Genomic DNA, 21,754 nt, shown 5'->3' on the forward strand with positions numbered 1-21,754 from the left:
CGAGAGAGAGAGAGAGAGAGAGAGAGAGAGAGAGAGAGAGAGAGATAGTGAGAGTTAATTGAATAAGCAATAAAAAAACCAAAATGACTCAACCAAATTTACCATGCCCTTTGGTGCGTTGCTCACCAGTCTAAGCAACAATGAGAAAGCCGCCATCAGAAAATAGAGAAGACTCTACAAAATTAATAGTGTTGAAGCCGCATCCATTTTTAACAAAACCTGTCTACGAGAGGGTCTCCTTCTGTCTACGAGGGTTTTTAATAATAATCATAATGATAATAATAATAATAATAATAATAATAATAATAATAATAATAATAATAATAATAATAATAATAATGACAGACAACCTCACATTATCATCTCAAATGAGTGGTTTTTGTGTTCTGTAATATTTTTCATAGTAGGGTTCTGTACTATTACTGCGTCTGTTTATCAATATTACAAACATTAATATCTATAAAAAAGGAGGAGTTGCCAATTCGGAACTTCCACTGAGCTAATGAATCCACAAATCCCAAAAAAAGGTCCCTCGTCCAGATCCTGATCTCTCTATGGGTTGAAAGTCAATGGACGCACCATTGTTAACGATTCCATTGAAGTCCACTGGTAGCTCTTTGCATGAAACTGCTAACAAACAGACAAGCAATGCATCAAGTGGCCAGACCGGATCCAGGATATTATAATGCATTGACATCTGAGATTGATAAAGAAAAAAAGAAAGCTCATACTACCATTCATCTTATTTTTTTCTAAATTTTTTTCAAGCTATCACCCCTCCCCCCCCCAAAAAAAAATATAACTTTTCGGATCAGCCCAGCTAAGTCATACAAAAAAATGATACAAAAATGTGTTAATTACTGTAATACCTGACAGGACATCAATATGCAGACCCTCAACAATGAACGGGGCAGAGAAAAGAAAGGTGTTCCAAGAATAAAATGAAATCGAAAACCTCAAAGGTATCTGCATAGTTCCTACCTTGTCCAGAAGGGGAACTACCTTAGCGTGGAGTTCCAGCAGAACCGCCAAAACGTCTGTGGTGTATCTGGTTATTAGTGGGAAGACTTTGTCATCGGTGTGCAAAGTAAGGACAGGCAGTATAGTCTGTGAGAGAAGTTTAAATATATATATATATATATATATAATACATTGCCACTTCAAAGCCTTAATTAAGCCCTGTCCACACTGGCAGGCAGTGCCCGACGGGCACACGCTGTTACCATAACCCGTCTCGCTACACTGACTGGCCGAGTATGGAGACAGAAGGAGGCGATTATCTGGTAACACTGCTTCAGAAGCGAGAGAAAATATAAACAATATAAACAGCTGGGAGTGCCCGACGGGCATGCCCGCTAGTGTGGACAGGTTCCCTTATATATATATAAATATATTTAGGCAAGAATATAGAATAATTCCTTTTCAGAGACACAAAACTAAAACCTTGTCAATTCTTTTATTCATGATATACTTAACATCTCTTTAACGTCTTGAATTTTTCACACTTTTCAGATAAGATTGACGTTGCAAAGCCTGAGACCTATATTCATATCTAAATATATAAGTAAAGAAAAGAAATTGAAAGCATTAAGCGATGAGATAGGATATATTTGATATATGATTTGAAAATTGATTAGGAAACAATCATTGGTGAAAATATCAAAGAGTTTCGACTGATGATTTAGGAGGAATTGTCAAAAGCGTAAGTCCATTTCTGAAATAATCATCAGAATTATAGGGCGACCTGAAGAACAATAATACGGATTAATACAACAATTATTATATTAATCTTGTTTCGTTGCTTTAATAGTTCATAAGATCTAGGAAATAAAACCCTATGACCTGTATGTTACCTATTTAATATGAACGTTTTTAAGTATTGATATAAAGAGCATAGTTAAACGTGATTATAATACAACCTATTCTCTATAAAGACACTGAGGACATTTGAAAGATTAGTAATGAAAACCAAAAACAAGGATCACTCTGGTAGCGTAACAATAAAAAAATCATAAGAATCACATGAAGCTCCAAAGAATCTGCTTTCTGGATTATTTGTCATTTAAGGATTTAACAAAAACGTTGCCGAAATCTTTGAACGAAAAGTAAAGTCGATCTGTCATACCAATGATCAAAAGGTCTGGTGGCGTCTCCTCATAATTGGCCCACTTCTTCAGCTGCCGAATTTCAGGCAGGTCTCGTCGTATATCCGGCGAATTCATAAACTTACGGAAACTGTAAAAAAATAAATAAAAGCAGCGATATTGTATTTAACAAATAAAGTTCACAAACAATCATGGGAAATAATTGTGAGAAGTGTTATCGGAAGGAAGCAATTCTCGTTACTTGATATATTACAAAATTCTGATTCTGTAAATGTATATTTCATTCAAATACTTAATGTTCTACTTAATTTTACGTCTTAGATCCGGCACAGAAAGGAGAGTATACTTCCCTGAAAGTTATCTGCAGGCGGGGCAAGGCTGGAGTAATTACTTCGAAATCTATCCATTTGAAATCCTTCATAAGGTAACTTTTGGCGTCAGGCCATGGTCCAGTTATATTCTGGAAAAACAGAAATGTGTATACAAGTTGCTTTCACTTATGATAGCCTTTTTATCATGTCTGTTAGGTATCTGCTTTCACTTATGATAGTCTTTTTTACCACGTCTGTTGGGTAGCTCCATATTTTTGACATTTTTAATTCTTATTATGCTATATGTACTGTAGAGAATAGCTTTAGTTTTCATTTGCATTCAACATTACCACTTCACTTCCCTACACGAGAGTTAGCTCAACAATCCCTATATAAACTTCACCTTGCCTGTCATAGACAATTCAAGCTCTATACCAATTTTTTTTGCACACATCCTACTGCCTTTCTCTGTGATTCGTCGTTTCTCTCGACCTGTTATCCACACAGGTCCGCCCCCCACCCCACACCACCCGTGGAATTTATTTCAAAATACCTATCAGGTTCAGAGTCCATCCGCAAACCCCCGTTGTCATTCAATGCTCTTTCTTCGATATTGCCAATCCCTTTTCGTAATTTTCAATGCCAACTTTCTATTCTTGTGAATACTTTCAAACTAATTTACTACGTAGAGTCTGCATTTTTCTCTTCATTATTCCCATTTCTTACTATATCATCCACCAACATAACCGTTTACACTTCATTCAAAAACTTATTTCCTTACCGTTAAACTTTGAGCTGATCTACTGTTACTTCAATTACTTCTCACATCAGTCAATCTATAAAATTATTTTTGAAAAAAGCCGAGGGCTAGAAGACCACACCTTTGCGTCATAACTACTTTTTATAGCAATCCAGTCACTCAAAGAAAACTCATAATCACATGAGTCAATAAAATGGACAAGTAAATCCACAATAGTATGTCTGTTTGACCTTGTTACTTGAAATACAAAGCATTATACTTTAAATAACAAGATCAAACAGACATATTATTGTGGATTTACTTTTCCAATCCAGTCATTCAACCCAACTGTGTATCAATAAAAAAAAATATTTTTTTATAAAAAAAAAAAAAAACTTGCTTCTTACCATCTATACCGTGCATTGGCTGATGATAAGCCAATCACAGGGCTGGAAACTTTCAGTCTCTCGAGAGTTCACATGAGCAGGATATATATTTCACCTCTCCTGAGGTATACGTTTGAAAGACGTATCCTTCAGGAGAGGTGGAACATACGCCCTGCCTATGTGAACTCTCAGAAAGAAAGAAAAGAAACTGAGAGTTTCCAGCCTTGTGTGATTTGGCTTATCAACAGCCACTCAGGAGCGTCGTAAGGGACGGGCCTAGATATCATCAGATGCACGGTTGATGTGAATCTACTATAGACACAAGATTCCGGAAAGCATTCAGTTTACTATAAGGTTTCTATGGCAACGTCCACTACTGGAACCATATTGAAAGGGTCAATCACACTGTTTGAAAACAAGTCTTCGACACTAGACGTGAGTTCTTTTTCATTGTAACATTCTATCTTAACCTCACCTTCGCTACAACGACGAAATGAAACACATCGTTATTTTCTTCCAGGAACTGATGCATAAGGTAACGTATTTTGGAGTCCCCAAAGAAATGGATGGAGAGAGAGCCTTGGACGTCGATCCGTCTCTGGAAGCAAGTGAAGACCTGGCGTTTGTCCTCGTAGCCTCTGATGGAACAGGGAACGAATGGAAGAGTCCCTTCCTCGATTCTGGAAGAGGTTCGTTGTTTAGAATATTTTGTCCTTTGATCAGTTTCGTGTTTAGGTTCGTTTCGGTAATGACTGCTTTTATACCTTCGAGTCGGTTTTTTTTATAACTTAGAGGCTGAATCGTATTCAGCAACGCTAGGTAAGAGTTCAGCCAGAGGCTGGTAGTCCTCACCGGAGAGAGAAATGGTTCAGGCTTTGAATATTTCAACTTTCGAATCTTACTTAAAACGCCGTCGATCTTACGATAGATGTCTTTCACTTCTTCCCTTCCTTTCGCGTCTTCCTTTCTGTGAAAAACATCTCCATTGGGACGAATCTTTCCTGAATAAATGGCTTCAATTTTCTCTTCAGATACCGGACTATCGAGGCTAAAGAGAGCTTTGCAAAGACTGTACTTCCTGACGTCGTCACTAGGCGTGCCATCATGTCGATCACGCATCCTAGACTTTGGAATCACGAGCTTCCCTCTCTGGTTATTTCTGGATGGGTCTTTCATCTCTGCGTCATCGTGAACAATGACGAAGAATATCAAAATTACCGCCACTGCAACTGGAATAAACTTACATGCGTAGCTATTAACGACGGATCTGTGATGGAGCCGAAGTACCATATTGATGCTGTACGGATCTTTCACTAATGTTTCGTTTCTTAAGTTTCTTCGTCTGTTATTCAGTTCCCGGGGAATCGGCCATTTGGTCTTTTCTTCGCAGCCGTCAACCGACGACCGATGACGCTGCTATTGCAAATAGTAATTCAGAACATAATACCATCAGAATTTCCTGATGCTAACCTCAAGGAGACTAAGGTAACACTTTGCTGTTTAATGCAACTTTCCTTGTAGTCTCTTGCTTGTCATCCTGCGTAAGATTCTCTGATATAATCATACAGCTTCCAATTAAGGAGTTCTGGAATTTAGAAGTTACTGATCACATACATCACAGTTTGAGCTGTAGTATGCTTGTCTAAAAGAAGCAGAAGTCAAAAAGGAAAGATTTTTTTGTTGGCAAGATTGGCGGCGGTAGAAGGCAGAAGGGAAGAGGGTAACTACGCTGTTTTATATAAAAGAGGAAATAAGCGAGATTTTCCTCAAACGTCATAAAAAGCCCTCCCTCTCTCTCTCTCTCTCTCTCTCTCTCTCTCTCTCTCTCTCTCCAAGACGTTTATAAAACCATGGATTCTAATAGTAAACTAACTTTAGTGACCTTGATTCATATTCTTTACTAAAAAAAAATAAGTAACAAAAAAAAGAATGTGAATCTATAAATCCAGAATTCTTTCTTCACTCGTATGAGATATTATGGCAGACAGATAATAATGATTTATTTTCGTTATGAAATATTCGTCAGGTGTAATAACTTCTCATTCACTAACTGAAAAAGTAAAAAATAGTGAAATAATTATTAGTAGGTATATTGTGTACTTCCATTGACGGATTCCTCTTACTTTTCAGGGGAGATCCAAGTAGCGTTACGTATTCCAGCGTAAGTAGAAAGAAGCGAAAAGCGCTTGTCGATCTCAAGGAATGGCTAATACACACACACACAGGAGCACAAGACTTCCACACCATTAGCTGTCATTACTTACGTCAAAACCTCTTCATTGCTATCATAAAAAGCGGTCAAGACATGCCATGAGAATAGGAAACTTTATTGCAGTAAATGTAGATAGAATTGGCCTTGTTTAATTATGATTTATTTCAGATGAGTTTAGGAAGTTCCCTCAGCATCTGGAGAGATTCTGATTGCTGACACCATTCGATATTACACTCTTTCAATTTGGGTCAGCAATATATAAGCCATGTTTTCATCATTGGAATATGGAGTACGATTTGAGATTTGACTGCATTTACAGAAGCCTCTGTAAAACTATTTTTTTATTTTATATTTTATTTTATTTTATTTTTTACACCGTTTGACTGTGAAACAACCTCCCTGAAGATATATTGTTTCTTAATAATTTAAGTACGTTTTCGTTTAATTATTGATTTATTTGTTAACTTATCGGTTTCTCTAATAACTGATCTCCTCTGTCCGTACTTCTTATCACCTTCAAAATGGTGCTTGTAGTGGGCTTGTTCCGTTTGAATAGGTTTCATCTTCTGAGTAATAATAATAATAATAATGATTTATTATTGCTGCTTGTGGTTCACCGCCAAACCCATTAGCAGAGTGGTTGGCTCAGGTTTTAAGTCAGTATCTTGGCACGTTCTCAAGTGCTCATTTACAGCATTCATTCCAGTTTATACAGCGGGTCAAAGATAGTAATTGGGTAGATGAGATGATGGTGAGTTTAGATGTTACGGCATTATTTACCATTAGATTATGTGTTCACAAAGTTACAGGAAGAACATGATCAAGGTATTGTGACTTTCCCCATTCCCGAGGGGCAGTTTTTCTCCCTTATCAGATTATGTGTCTTGTCCACTGTATTTCAGTTCAATAATCAGGGATTTGCTCAAAAAGGTGTAGCCATGGGTTCTCCTCTGTCCCCTGTCCTCGCAGTTTTATGGGTGAGATATGTAGATGACATTTTTATTATTTTTAAAGGTACCGATGAAAAGCTAAAGAAACAAGTAGAAATAGCGAATAGCATTTTACCATCATTTTTTAGATGTTCTAGTGTTCAGGGACTGTAATAGCCAGAGGTTCAAATTTTCAGTTTACCGGAAGTCTACCAATTCCGAGATTATGTCCACTTTTATTCTTTTCACTCAAAAGAAATAAAAAGTAACGTTATTATGAATTTTGCTTTACGCGCATTCAGAATTTGCGACCCCGAATATATAGACGGTGAACTTAAGCACATCACGGCTACTTTTAGAAATCTTGGATATCCCCCTTACTTCATTTCGCGAACAAGGAAGCCGTTCTATGGACTTAGAGATAATACCAAGAAAAAACCAAAAAGATATGTGTCCCTTCCCTTTAATCCAGAAGTGAAGAATATGAATGGGCATATAAACAAAAGTCAGAAGGAAACTAAAATTGTATTCAAATATGAAAATACAATAAGACGCACCCTCGTAAGAAACAATAACAATGATAAAAATCCCATAGTCCCAGGCGTTTACGAACTACCGTGTATGGATTGTAATAGTAAATATTTTGGCGAGAGTGGACGGGGACTAGATATGCGTTTGGGCGAACATAAGCGAGCTTATGAACTACAATCATAAAACAGCGCAATAGTAGCACATGCATTCAGGAATGATCATAGACCCAACTGGAACGAGGCTAAAATTATCTTTAAAAGCAACAATGTAAATTTAAGACGACTAGTCGAGAGAGCTGCTATAAGTTTAGGAGAATCATTCAAAGGAAACAAATCTTTTGTCAACGAAGACCCATTTGTTAATTTTTATATTACTAGTATGTTTTTAAAAGATTTTAACTGTAGGACAGGCTCTGCTTTTCCCTCTCCTGATGCTGCTTCCCGCCTTGCCTCTCCCAGTCCAGGTAACCGCTGCCCCAGGGGAGTCTGGTTACGGTGCCCAATCTACGCCCTCGGATGAAGGACTTCCTGCAACATTGCAACCATTGCGGAGATCCAACAGAATTGCAGCCAGAAGGATTGATAGGGGAGAAGAAATCACCTACTAGTAGTTGGAGTTAACTTCCCTCTTTCTTCATCACCTGGCCGATTAACGAGCTAAAGACCGGTGTCCACGATCTTCAACGACTCTTGTTTTTAAATTTACCTCTGGACATGTTGTAACTAATTGTTCATTTGGACTGAGGATGAACCCAGGGAAGGGTTCGATAGCATTTTGTAGTCTTAAAAATAATACACGGACTCTTAACACTTTGTATTATTGTGGACCCTTTAAAACATTATATATACTCTCGCGATATCGAGTTTTTCCCTAATGATATTGATAATAAAATTCATTTCCTGTCCAGCGTCAGTGATCCTACATGTTAGGAACATTTTTACAACAAAAGCAACAACAATAATACGATTTCATATTGAATTACATGTCACTGAGATTTCATATTGAATTACATGTCACTGGTATGTGTCCAAGAAATTTATGTGTGTGTGTGTGCGTGAGAGAGAGAGAGAGAGAGAGAGAGAGAGAGAGAGAGAGAGATGGTGTTTTAATAAAGAACACTAAAGAAACACTCCCTGTTAATATAGTCAGTCTGAGCAAATGAAATTGCGGATTGCTTATTGTGAAGAAGATGCTCCAGGTACGAATTAGTCTCAATAATCGGACAGGTGATGGCTGAGTAGTATATTGCTTCACTGATAATGAAACTTCTGCGTAGGTGTACGAAGCAACTTAACAAATTAAGTATATCTTAGTTTAACCAGACCACTGAACTGATTACCAGCTCTTCTCCCAGGGCTAGCCCGAAGGATTAGATAGATATTTTGACGTGGCTAGGAACCAATTGGTTTTCCTCGCAGTGGGACCTACATCTTTTTTATTGTGGGATCCGAACCGCATTATATCGAGAAATGAATTTCTAATCACCAGAAATACATTCCTCTGATTGCTCAGCGTTGGCAGAGCGGGGAGCACGTAAACCACTCGTCCAACACTTATCTATAATTGCGGTCATGACCTCATAGATGTTAATGAGAACGCCAGTGTATATATCTATACATACGTATGCGTATATCTTGGTTTGGCAGCCGGGTCTGGAAACCAACCAGCGACGCTGGAAGGGATCGGCGACCGTGATTCTGGAACACTTTGTACTGGAAAAGGTGTGACCGTCCCAGGTAAAAGCGCAAATAGATGGGGTTTTTCCTCAAACGTCTCAGAAACGGTCCAACTTACTATCTGTCCGTCTGTCTGTGTAGTGCATAACCTGATTATTCTGGCTCGTACTCTTCTGAAGAGAACTCTCTCTCTCTCTCTCTCTCTCTCTCTCTCTCGTCTCTCTCCAGTCCATCCACGTTTCGGATCATATTTCGGGACATCATTCTTATGTAAATAACCAAGATTATTCCGCTCTCCTACTCCTCTGAAGATCCTCTGAAGAGAAAACACGAGATATGGCAGAAAACGATATGTTTGAGCTCGAAGCTCGAAATAAGTTGTAGGATATAAACAAACCTGTCTCCGCTCTCCGACTAAAAGTAAGTAACAATAGACATATAACAGTAACATGAAGAATTCAAAGGGTTCCATAGACGGGTTCTGACTTTTCATGGGATATTTATAGGCCTAAGGTGATATTACTTCATAATCCGGTTTAGGCTCACAAAAACGAACTCCTTGACAGCTGTGGCGCCTATTTTATTAGCCGTAAATCAATCAATAAATCATTAACACACACACAGACACGCGCACGCACAAACAAATGGGCGCAGGTGCTTACAAGCACCATAAATTTTGGGAACTTTCTGAATGTTTTCATAATTTATGGATGACTCAGTAGAGTTTTAGAGCTACCAAACCTTTCCAAATTATCGAACTTGGAAGTTGAAAAATGATCGTATTTGGTAGTTGAAAAATCATCATACTTAAAAGTTAAATATTTATTTTACTTAAAAGCTGAAAAATCATCGCACTTGAAACTGGGGGAAATAATTCTTCGAAGGCTAGATCAGCATACATATATATATATATATATATATATATATATATATATAGGTAGTATATAATATATATGTCTTGATATATGTATATTATATATATCTATATCTTATATATAGTATATTATATATATATATATAAATATAATATATATATATATATATAATATCTATATATCTATATATTAGAATATATATATATATATATATATATATATAATAGACATATATAATATATATATATATATATATATATACGGATTCCCAGGTGAAAATATGAAAAGGCATACAGCAGGGTCCATAAAACACATCAACAAGGCCATAGTTTATTCAAACGAAACGTTTCGCACATGTTCTATGTGCATTTTCAATCTGCAAATATAACATAAAAAATCATTAAAATTTACAAAAAGACATTAAAAAAAATATTAAGAGAGAAAAAAAAAGGTTATTATTAAAAACTTTTAAAATTAACATTATTAAGAAGGTTACAGTAAAAAAGACCAGCGCTCACCAAACCATTCAGAGGAGAAGGAGAAGAACGAATGACCAAGATTCGACACCAACCTGCGACTTCAGTAACTGAAGTCGCAGGTTGGTGTCGAATCTTGGTCAGCACAGACAAACTTGTATACTATATCAGATTTAAACCTCTTTCTCCGTCGATGGGGCCGTACTATTTTTCATTACCCAAAGAGGCCGTAAGGTTTGGTTTGCAGTAAATCTTGCTGTTATTTTGTTATATGGCGCTAGGGGGGTGGTTCCTCTTCGCAGTATACCAAGGAGGGCTTTCCTTTCATCTTCGTGGTGTTTGTTGTATGGTGTCTGATGGTATATCACTATTTCTTTGTCTTTGTCTTGTGTGTTGTTCCTCGGGGTCGGATTATGGAAAGCCTCTAATCTCTTTTTGACAACTTGCTGGATCATGTCATCTGGATATCCGTTATTTGTGAGCAGCTGTTGAACTCTGTTGATCTCTTCGTTAGGTCGCCTTTCCACGTGAACAGTGTGTTATGGCGCGTTTTATGTATGCATTTACCACAGATCGTTTATATGCATCAGGGCATTCTCCTCTAGCATTTAAGCATCTTCCAGCGTCTGTCTTTTTTATTTTGTGTATACGGTGGTATTGTATTGTTGTTCTTTTGGGTCACAAGTACGTCCAAGAAAGGGAGCATCTTCTCATCACTTCTTTCTACCGTAAAATTTAATGTAGAATTTGCTTGGAGTTTATTTACTAATTCTTTCTATGTCATTGTCGCCCTTTGTTGTGATAAAGATATTCATCAATATAATTCTCCCATAGGATTCGGGTTTTGGGTTTTTGGTGGTTCTTCAAATGTGACCTCTTCTGTGTGTGCCATGTATGCGTTTGCGAAAAGAACCCGAGGGGGGAACCCATTGCCACGCCGTCCTTTGCGATATGTTCGCACCCCTATGTGAGAGAAATGGGGCTTCCTTTGTACATGCTTCCAGCATCTCTTTTAAGATTTTTTCGGGGATCGGTAATGGTGGTTTCTCAGAGCGGTATATCTTGTCCATGATGATTTGTATTGTTTCATCCACTGGTACGTTAGTAAATAAACTTTCAACGTCCAGGGATCACTTACGAAGTCGGTATTATCTTCTTTGGTTATGACGACGATGTGTTAAACTCATGATGATTCGGCAATGATGTGAGGTTCTAGTAGAAAACACAAAGTATAAAAATACATATATTCTTCTGAGATTACATGATGAATATCAGACACGGTGGTACAGGTCTGCCAATGACGATGTCTTGATCGCTTCTGCCAATGATGATGGCTAATTCTGTTCTGTTTCCCTACCATCTCGGTTACAAGTCATAAAGGAAGCAGACAGTAGCTCGAACATATGAACATACATACAAAATGAGACACACTACAGATCACGTAGCCGTTTGAATTATAGGTCGCAGTAGTTGTCTCAAAAGCAGGAAGGAAGCTTGGACTAATGTTTTTTTTCAAAAACAAATGAATGACTACAGGTGACGGCACGTCACCTTACCCTACTTTATTGTATACGTCATCTTAGCGTCTCTGGTCTGATCACATTCCTGCAAGCAATCTGGTTGACCTCTTTAGTTTTAGTCTTTTATATATATGGAATAACATTCCATATTTTTATTATGTAACTCTTACATAAAAGGCTAATTCTGTTCTGTTTCCCTACCATCTCGGTTACAAGTCTATAAAGGAAGCAGACAGTAGCTCGAACATATGAACATACATACAAAATGAGACACACTACAGCTCACGTAGGCCGTTTGAATTATAGGTCGCGGTAGTTGTCTCAAGTAGGAAGCTTGGACGAATGTTTTCAAAACAAATGAATGACTACAGGTGACGGCACGTCACCTTACCCTACTTTATTGTATACGTCATCTTAGCGTCTCTGGTCTGATCACATTCCTGCAAGCAATCTGGTTGACCTCTTTAGTTTTAGTCTTTTATATATATGGAATAACATTCCATATTTTTATTATGTAACTCTTACACATATACCGACCTCTCAAAAATAAGAGCAGGATATAAAAAAACCACTGCTTCAAAATGTAAAGGGGAATAGTACTGAGTACTCAATGAGGGTATTCCTAATCCTCTCTCTCTCTCTCTCTCTCTCTCTTCTCTCTCGAACTTGGGAATTCTAAATGAGAAGCAAATGTTGGACATAACAAAAATACTTACTAAACAAACATGTAAAGCATAGAATGTAACAAAATGAGGTTGTAACTTGTTTTATATCATAACATTTTCAACTGCAAATATATATTATCAACTGAAGTCAATATGTCTTTAGTCTGTTACTGATTTTTCATTGCTCCCCTGTTAATAACCATGTCCAGTCAATGTTAATTATTGTTTCATTATCATTTGTATGTGTTCATGTTCATTTGATCATGTTATCAATATTATATTATTGTTCTTTACCTTGTATGTTATTATATCAATTGATGGCCCTATTTAATTCATGTTACATTTCATTTTTATTTCAAGTTATTTTCCGAGTTCTATTTATTTCATATTTCATATTTAGTAAGTATTTTTGTTGTGTCCATCATTTGCTTCTCATTTGGAATTCCCAAGTTCGAGAGAGAGAGAGAGAGAGAGAGAGAGAGAGAGAGAGAGAGAGAGAGAGAGAGAAGAGAGAGAGAGAGGATTAGGAATGCCCTCACTGAGTACTCAGTACCATTCCCCTTTACATTTTGAAGCAGTGGTTTTTATATCCTGCTCTTATTTTTGAGAGGTGGGTATATGTATCATGCCAAGGGGGGGCTCTTGTTTTTGAGTGGTGGGTGTAGTATGTATCATGTGAGGTTGGGGGGCGGGGTGGAGGTGCATGTGCAACAATCATCCAGCGTTCCACGTCGTGTCTCGTGCACATGTGCGTGCACTCTGCAACAACACCGCAAGCCACCCGCAACACACCGCTACACGGAGTAACAAAGCCGCAAAAGAGTGTGCCATGGCACATGAACCCGCACCATAAAACCACAACACCGTAACACTGCGCCAGACACCGTAACGTCACTGCAACAACAAGCTGTAACATGCCCGTAACACACCGCACGGGGCAGCGGCATGCTGCCCAATAACGGTCATTTTTACTCACACCACGTCAATTTTCTGTCAGCTTCTTGCGGTTCCACTGGTGATGAATAATTGAAGGAAGGGGCTAAAGCTATCACAAGGTTACAAAAGTCAGAAAATAAAAAAATATTAAGGTATCCATTCAAGCTAAATGCTTGATAAGTGGTTAATTCGTTCACGAAAAAACTTTAGTCAACTAAAGGCCAATGCTGAGAAAATAAAAAATAATCTGGATCATGCGAAGACGAAACAAAGTATTCCATGAATCTGACACGGAATTCTTGAGTCTTGTAATGAAACATATTATTTCATATCACAGGGTTCACAATGGAAAACAAGTAAATGACCACATGATAATTAAGCGGGTTTAATCTAAGAACACAGAAGAATACAGGACCTATCCTTGAAAGCTTTTTTTGACTTTCTGTCTTTCAGATCAACATTCAGTTTAGGAAGGTGGAATCAAAAGTGCAGAAAATTTTTTTTAAATAATTATGCTCTAATTGTGAATAGCATCACTCTAACCATCATTAGAAATGAGAAATACAGATAGTCAAGAAGACAAGTAAAATGTAAACTAAAAAAAATATTCATGAACAGCAATAATCTCCTTCCGCTTCTAAAACGGTATTGCATAAGAGGTTGAGCATCATCGTAACTAAGTCACTATTGGTGATGTCTCCTGAGTGCACTGGGTCATAACACCTCCGGGCAGTGCCCTTGTAGAAAGGCTGGTCAGCATATCCTCTCTCGTCGATCATTTCGTGACATTCCCGAATCTCAGCCAAGGTCAAGGGAATTAGGGCGTCCCAAAACCACAGTCCCGAATCCTCTGTCGAAGGGATGAGATAATCACGGAATGGCGTAGTCTCGGCAGTTTTCTTCAACTTTTCCCGAGCGACTCGAGGATATCTTGAAAAAATCTCCGCATCAGACCCAGGCGACCCATTTTCCAATTGTGCTGAATACGACAAGTTTGAACTCGAGGAAGATTCGTTTTCAGCCTTTTTTGCGCCTTGGAAAAAATTCCAAATAGCAGATGAATTCATGTCAGCAGACTGAGACTCCCAAGCTTTGTAATCTTTAACATAATCTTCTGAGATTCGCAATATTTCTTTTGCTTTAGCGCGGCGAGATTCCAACAAAGGCCTCAAGTTCAGGTGGTGATAGTGTTTCAGAAGGTACAAGAATGTGCCTTCACTCCAGTCCATGTTAAAATCAGCCATTGCACCTCGGTAATTCATGAGGAGATTCTCCACATCTAGTTTCAGTCGACTTTGTGACAGCACCAGAACCCTCGTCCTCTTGGATATCTGAAAGATGGGTATCATAAAAATAATGCTGATTTTGGAACGAAACTGAGCTAGAAAAATAAATCGTCATATGCAGTGCTGATCAGAGAATAAAAGAGATAATTTACATTTTCGATTTCCAAGCTTTGGAAGTCTGCATATATTTATTCTACTGAAGCTAGAATTTTCAGTCAGTGGGGGTTGTAGGCTTGTTTCATATGAATACAGCTTATATTCTATATGATAATAACAATAATGATACTAATAATAATAATGGAAAAGTAAATCCAGAATAGCTTGTCTGTTTAATTTTGCTATTTTGTTATATTTTCAATAACAAAATCAAACAGACATACTATTGTGGATTTACTTTGACATCTGAGATTAATAAAGAAAAAAAAGGAAGCTCCTACTACCATTCATCTTGTGTTCTTTTTCTGAATCTTTAATCAAGCTATCACCCCTCCCCCCCAAAAAAAAATATAACTTTTCGGATCAGCCCAGCTAAGTCATACAAAAAGAGTGATACAAAAACGTGTTAAGTACTGTAATACCTGACAGGATATTAATATGCAGACCCTCAACAATGAACGAGGCAGAGAAAACAAAGGTGTTCCAAGAACAAAAGGAAATTCCAAACCTCAAAGGTACCTGCATAGTTCCTACCTTGTCCAGAAGGGGAACTACCTTTGCGTGCAGTTCCAGCAGAGCATCCAAAACGTCAGTGGTGTGTCTGGCTGCTTGTGGGATAACTGTCTCATCAGTGTGCAAGGTAAGGACCCAGGCAGTATAGTCTGTGTTATAAGTTTAAATATATAATTACATTCACCACACAGGCTTCTGAACGACTCGAATTCTTCACAGTTTTCGGACGCACTTGCCGCCACAAAGCCTTAAATAAGCCCGGTCCACACTGGCAGGCAGTGCCCGACAGGCACACGCTGTTAACTTAACCCTTCTCGCTACACTGACTGGCCGAGTATGGAGACAGAATGAGGCGATTATTTGGTAGCACTGCTTCAGAAGCGAGAGAAAATATAAACAGCTGGGAGTGCCTCACGGGCATGCCCATTAGTGTGGACAGGCCCTTAAATCTATATGCAAGAATATGGAATAATTCCTTTTCAGAGATGCAAAACTAAAGACTTGTCAAGTCGTTTATTCATGATATACTTAACATCTATTTAACGTCTCGAATTTTTCACACTTTTCGGATACGATTGACACTGCAAAGCCTGAGACATATCTATAACTACATATATAAGTCAAGAAAAGAAATTGAAAGCATTAAGTGATGAAGTATGATATATTTGATACTTGATTTGAAAGGCGATTAGGAAACAATAACTGGCGAAAATATCAAACAGTTTCGACTGATGATTTACGAGGAATTATCAAAAGCATATGTCCATTTCTAAAATAATCATTAGAATTATAGGGCGACCTTAAGAACAATAATACGGATTAATACAACAATTGTTATGTTAATCTTGTTTCGTTGCTTTAATAGTTCACAAGATCTAAAAAAGGAAACCTTTGACCAGTATGTTATCTATTTAATGTGAACATTTTTAAGTATTGATATGGAGAGCATAGTTAAACATGATTATAAGACAACCTATTCTCTATAAAGACATTAAGGACATATGAAAGATTAAAACCATGGATAGGTTTGCTGGGTCAAGCACGACCCAAGGAGTGTTTCAAAAAACATGTTTTTTTCCCATAAATCATCGTCTATCTCGAATATGGGTGTGATCGACCAGCAAGAGGATAACAGAACACATACTACAATCATGTCAAAACTTGCGTTTGCCTTGCCTTTGTCCTTTCCCCTTTTCTGAGTAATAGTTTGATTTGAACATGTGTGGGATATACAAAGGCAAAGTTATCAAGTAGTGATTTCCTGTCTAACACTGTTGACTCAGGGAAAGTTTTATATTGTTGGAAACTGTAGGTAGTTGGTGTGTGTACATTATGCATGCCATTGGTTGTGGCTGAGATGCCTTATATTGCCATTTGGTCCAATTTCTTTTGACTGCCAATTTCTCACTTTTTGCATTTTTTTTTTTTTTTTTGCATTTTTCATAAACAATGGCCAGCAGGCAGTATTCTCTGGGCATGGATGTCATCAACTTATTTCTAATTGAATTATAAAGTGATTTTAAAGATAATTTAGAGGTTGCTGACACCTCTATGGCAAAAACCTCAAGTATGTGTAACAAAGTGTTGGATGCGAGAATGATGACCTTGAAATGATTACACACAAGAGGGGGAGAGAGGGGGTGGGAAGTAGTGGGTCTGAGACTTTTTGGTGACAGATTACATAAACTTATGTCAATTAAATCATTGACCACAACTGGAACGAGAGAGAGAGAGAGAGAATGCATGAAGACTCGAGAGGAGAGCGACGAGAAGAGAGTAGGAGAGAGAGAGAGAGAATAACCATTCTGATAAAAAAGTAAATTACATCTTAGTGCAGATCTTTTTACATTATTCTGTTCAAGGATAATATGAGTTTATTCTATAAAAAAAATTAGCCGTTTCCTATTTCATTTAGGTACCAGGAAATTTCATGAAATTTTGACAATTTTTTGGGCCAAAAATACATACCCTTTTTTTTTCTCTTTTCTGATTTTGACCTCTATGGGTCCGACTCCTTGTCTGGCATTCACATATTGTAAATAGTAGTTTTAGGAAGGATTCCCTCAAGTTTTGTGTGTATTTATCGTACTTTGTATTTTTTGTAAATATTTTTGTACTTTATTTTTTGAAAGATAGAGGGAGAGAGAGAGAGAAAGAAAGAGAGAGAGAGAGAGAGAGAGAGAGAGAGAGAGAGAAAGAAAGAGAGAGAGAGAGATTAACATTTCTGATTTAACAGTAAATTGCATCTTATTGCAGATCTTTTTACATAATTCCATTCTAAGATAATATGAGTTTATTCAATAAAAAAAAAATCAGCCATTTCCTATTTCATTTAGGTACCAAAATAAATTTGTGAAATTTTAGCTTATTTTTTGGCCAAAAAAACTTACCCTTTTTTTCTCTGTTCAGATTTTAACCTCTAAGGGCCCAACACCTTTTCTGGCAGTCACATATGGTAAATAATAGTTTTAGGAAGGGTTCCCGTAATTTTTGTGCGTATATAGCATATTTTGTACTTTTTGTAAATATTTTTGTAAATTATTTTGTGTATATACTTATTATTTTAATATATTTGTAATAAATATTTATTTTGTAGATGGGTATGATTTATCTTCTCAGTAGTGTTCGGCAATGGTGAAATTGCTTTTAGAAACTAAAATGTACAGCATAGCTACAGTTTTTTAATTTTCACAAATTTTTCTGGGCTCTCCGGTCGAGCTTGACCCCACAAACCTTTAAAAGGGTACCAAAATAGCAAAACCTATCCAGGGAAGGAAAACTAAGAGCAGAGATCAGTCTGCTAGCTTAACAATAAAAGAAATTAACAAATCATGAGAATCACATGAAGCTCTAATGCATCTGCTTCCTGGCTTATTTGTCATTTAAGAATTCAACAAACTTTACTGAAATCTTTAAATGGAAAGTCAAGTCGATCTGTCATACCAATGATCAGAAGGTCCGGTGGCGTCTCCTCATAATTGGCCCACTTCTTCAGCTGCCGAATTTCGGGCAGGTCTCGTCGGACTTCCGGCGAATTCAAAAATGTGCGAAAACTGTAATAGATAAATAAATAAAAGCAGCGATATTGTATTTAACAAATGAAGTTCACAAACAAATAATAATAATGGGAAATAATTGTGAGATGTGTTATCAGAAGGAAGCAATGCTCCTTACTTGATATATTACAAAATTCTGACTATAAATGTATATTTCATTCAAATATTTAATGTTCTACTTAATTTTACATCTTAGATCTGGCACAGAAAGGAGAGTATACTTCCCTGAAAGTTATTTGCAGGCGGGGCAAAGCTGGAGTAATTACTTCGAAATCTATCCATTTGAAATCCTTCATAAGGTAACTTTTGGCGTCAGGCCATGGTCCAGTTATATTCTGGAAAAACAGAAATGTGTATACAAGTTGCTTTCACTTATGATAGCCTTTTTATCATGTCTGTTAGGTATCTGCTTTCACTTATGATAGTCTTTATTACCACGTCTGTTGGGTAGCTCCATATTTTTGACATTTTTAATTCTTATTATAACATATGTACTGTACAGAACAGCTCTAGCTTTCATTTGCATTCAACATTACCACTTCACTTCCCTACACGAGAGTTAGCTCAGTAATCCATATATAAACTTCACCTTGCCTGTCATAGACAATTCAAGCTCTTTACCAGTTTTTTTGCACACATCCTACTGCCTTTCTTGTTTCACCTTCTCTGTGATTCGTCGTTTCTCTCGACCTGTTATCCACCCAGGTCCGCCCCCCACCCCCACCCGTGGAATTTATTTCAAAATACCTATCAGGTTTAGAGTCCATCCGCAAACCCCCGTTGTCATTCAATGCTCTTTCTTCGATATTGCCATTCCCTTTTCGTAATTTTCAATGCCAACTTTCTATTCTTGTGAATACTTTCAAACTAATTTACTGGAGTTTGCATTTTTCTCTTCATTATTCCCAGTTCTTAATATATCATCCACCAACATAACCGTTTACACTTCATTCAAAAACTTATTTCCTTACCGTTAAACTTTGAGCTGATCTACTCTTCCTTCAATTAATTCTCACATCAGTCAATCTATAAAAATATTTGTTTAAAAATGCCGAGGGCTAGAAGACCACACCATTGCGTCATAACTACTTTTTATAGCAATCCAGTTACTGAAAGAAAACTCATAATAACAAGAGTCAATAAAATGGACAAGTAAATCCACAATAGTATTTCTGTTTGATCTTGTTATTCAAAATACAAAGCATTGTACTTTAAATAACAAGATCAAACAGACATATTATTGTGGATTTACTTTTCCAATCCAGTCACTCAACCCAACTGTGCATCAATAAAAAAATTTTATACATATATATATATATATATATATATATATATATATATATATATATATATATATATATATATATAAAAGCTTGCTTCTTACCATCTATACCGTGCATTGGCTGATGATAAGCCAATCACAGGGCTGGAAACTTTCAGTCTCTCGAGAGTTCACATGAGCAGGATATATATTTCACCTCTCCTGAGGTATACGTTTGAAAGACGTATCCTTCAGGAAAGGTGGAACATACACCCTGCCTATGTGAACTCTCGAGAAAGAAACTGAGAGTTTCCAGCCTTGTGATTGGCTTTTCAACAGCCACTCTGGAGCGTCGTAAGGGACGGACCTAGATATCATCAGATGCACGGTTGATGTGAATCTACTATAGACACAAGATTCCGGAAAGCAGTCAGGTTTACTATAAGGTTTCTATGGGCAAACGTCCGCTACTGGAACCGTATTCAAAAGGGTCAATCACACTGTTTGAAAACGAGTCTTCGACACTAGAAGTGAGTTCTATTTCATTGTAACATTCTATCTTAACCTCACCTTCGCTACAACGACGAAATGAAACACATCGTTATTTTCTTCCAGGAACTGATGCATAAGGTAACGTATTTTGGAGTCCCCAAAGAAATGGATGGAGAGAGAGCCTTGGACGTCGATCCGTCTCTGGAAGCAAGTGAAGACCTGGCGTTTGTCCTCGTAGCCTCTGATGGAACAGGGAACGAATGGAAGAGTCCCTTCCTCGATTCTGGAAGAGGTTCGTTGTTTAGAATATTTTGTCCTTTGATCAGTTTCGTGTTTAGGTTCGTTTCTGGAATGACTGCTTTTTACCTTCGAGTCGGTTTTATACTCAGAGGCTGAATCGTATTCAGCAACGCTAGGTAAGAGTTCAGCCAGAGGCTGGTAGTCCTCACCGGAGAAATGTTCAGGCTCTGAATATTTCAACTTTCGAATCTTACTTAAAACGCCGTCGATCTTACGATAGATATCTTTCACTTCTTCCCTTCCTTTCGCGTCTTCCTTTCTGTGAAAAACATCTCCATTGGGACGAATCATTCCTGAATAAATGGCTTCAATTTTCTCTTCAGATACCGGACTATCGAGGCTAAAGAGAGCTTTGCAAAGACTGTACTTCCTGACGTCGTCACTGGGCGCGCCATCATGTCGATCACGCATCCTAGACTTTGGAATCACCGAGCTTCCTCTCTGGTTATTTCTGGATGGGTCTTTCATCTCTGCGTCATCGTGAACAATGACGAAGAATATCAAAATTACCGCCACTGCAACTGGAATAAACTTACATGCGTAGCTATTAACGACGGATCTGTGATGGAGCCGAAGTACCATATTGATGCTGTACGGATCTTTCACTAATGTTTCGTTTCTTATGTTTCTTCGTCTGTTATTCAGTTCCCTGGGAATCGGCCATTTGGTCTTTTCTTCGCAGCCGTCAACCGACGACCGATGACGCTGCTATTGCAAATAGTAATTCAGAACATAATACCATCAGAATTTCCTGATGTTAACCTCAAGGAGACAAAGGTAACACTTTGCTGTTAATGCAACTTTTCCTTGTGGTCTCTGCTTGTCATCCTCCGTAAGATTCTCTGATATAATCATACAGCTTCCAATTAAGGAGTTCTGGAATTTAGAAGTTACTGATCACATACATCACAGTTTGAGCTGTAGTATGCTTGTCTAAAAGAAGCAGAAGTCAAAAAGGAAAGATTTTTTTGTTGGCAAGATTGGCGGCGGTAGAAGGCAGAAGGGAAGAGGGTAACTACGCTGTTTTATATAAAAGAGGAAATAAGCGAGATTTTCCTCAAACGTCATAAAAAGCCCTCCCTCTCTCTCTCTCTCTCTCTCTCTCTCTCTCTCTCTCTCTCTCTCTCTCTCTCTAAGACGTTTATAATCATGGATTCAAATAGTAACTAACTTAGTGACCTTGATTCATATTCTTTACTGAAAAAAATAAGTAACAAAAAAAGAATGTGAATCTATAAATCCAGAATTCTTTCTTCACTCGTATGAGATATTATGGCAGCAGATATATAATTTATTTTCGTATGAAATATTCGTCAGGTGTAATAACTT

At 37.4% G+C, this 21,754-nt stretch overlaps 1 protein-coding gene across 1 annotated transcript; it reads right to left on the reverse strand.

Annotated features, from left to right (window-relative positions):
• Positions 1–13,782: 13,782 nt before the first annotated feature.
• Positions 13,783–21,007, reverse strand: LOC135200728 (uncharacterized). The gene is made up of 4 exons (XM_064229333.1): positions 20,511–21,007; positions 18,260–18,369; positions 15,338–15,465; positions 13,783–14,692 (listed from the first exon to the last, which is right to left on the reverse strand). The coding sequence occupies exons 1-4, from the start codon at positions 21,005–21,007 to the stop codon at positions 13,970–13,972; spliced, it is 1,458 nt and encodes a 485-aa protein (XP_064085403.1). The 3' UTR covers positions 13,783–13,969.
• Positions 21,008–21,754: the final 747 nt, after the last annotated feature.

Source organism: Macrobrachium nipponense, chromosome 27 (genome assembly GCF_015104395.2).
Source record: "Macrobrachium nipponense isolate FS-2020 chromosome 27, ASM1510439v2, whole genome shotgun sequence".
NCBI lineage: Eukaryota > Metazoa > Arthropoda > Malacostraca > Decapoda > Palaemonidae > Macrobrachium > Macrobrachium nipponense.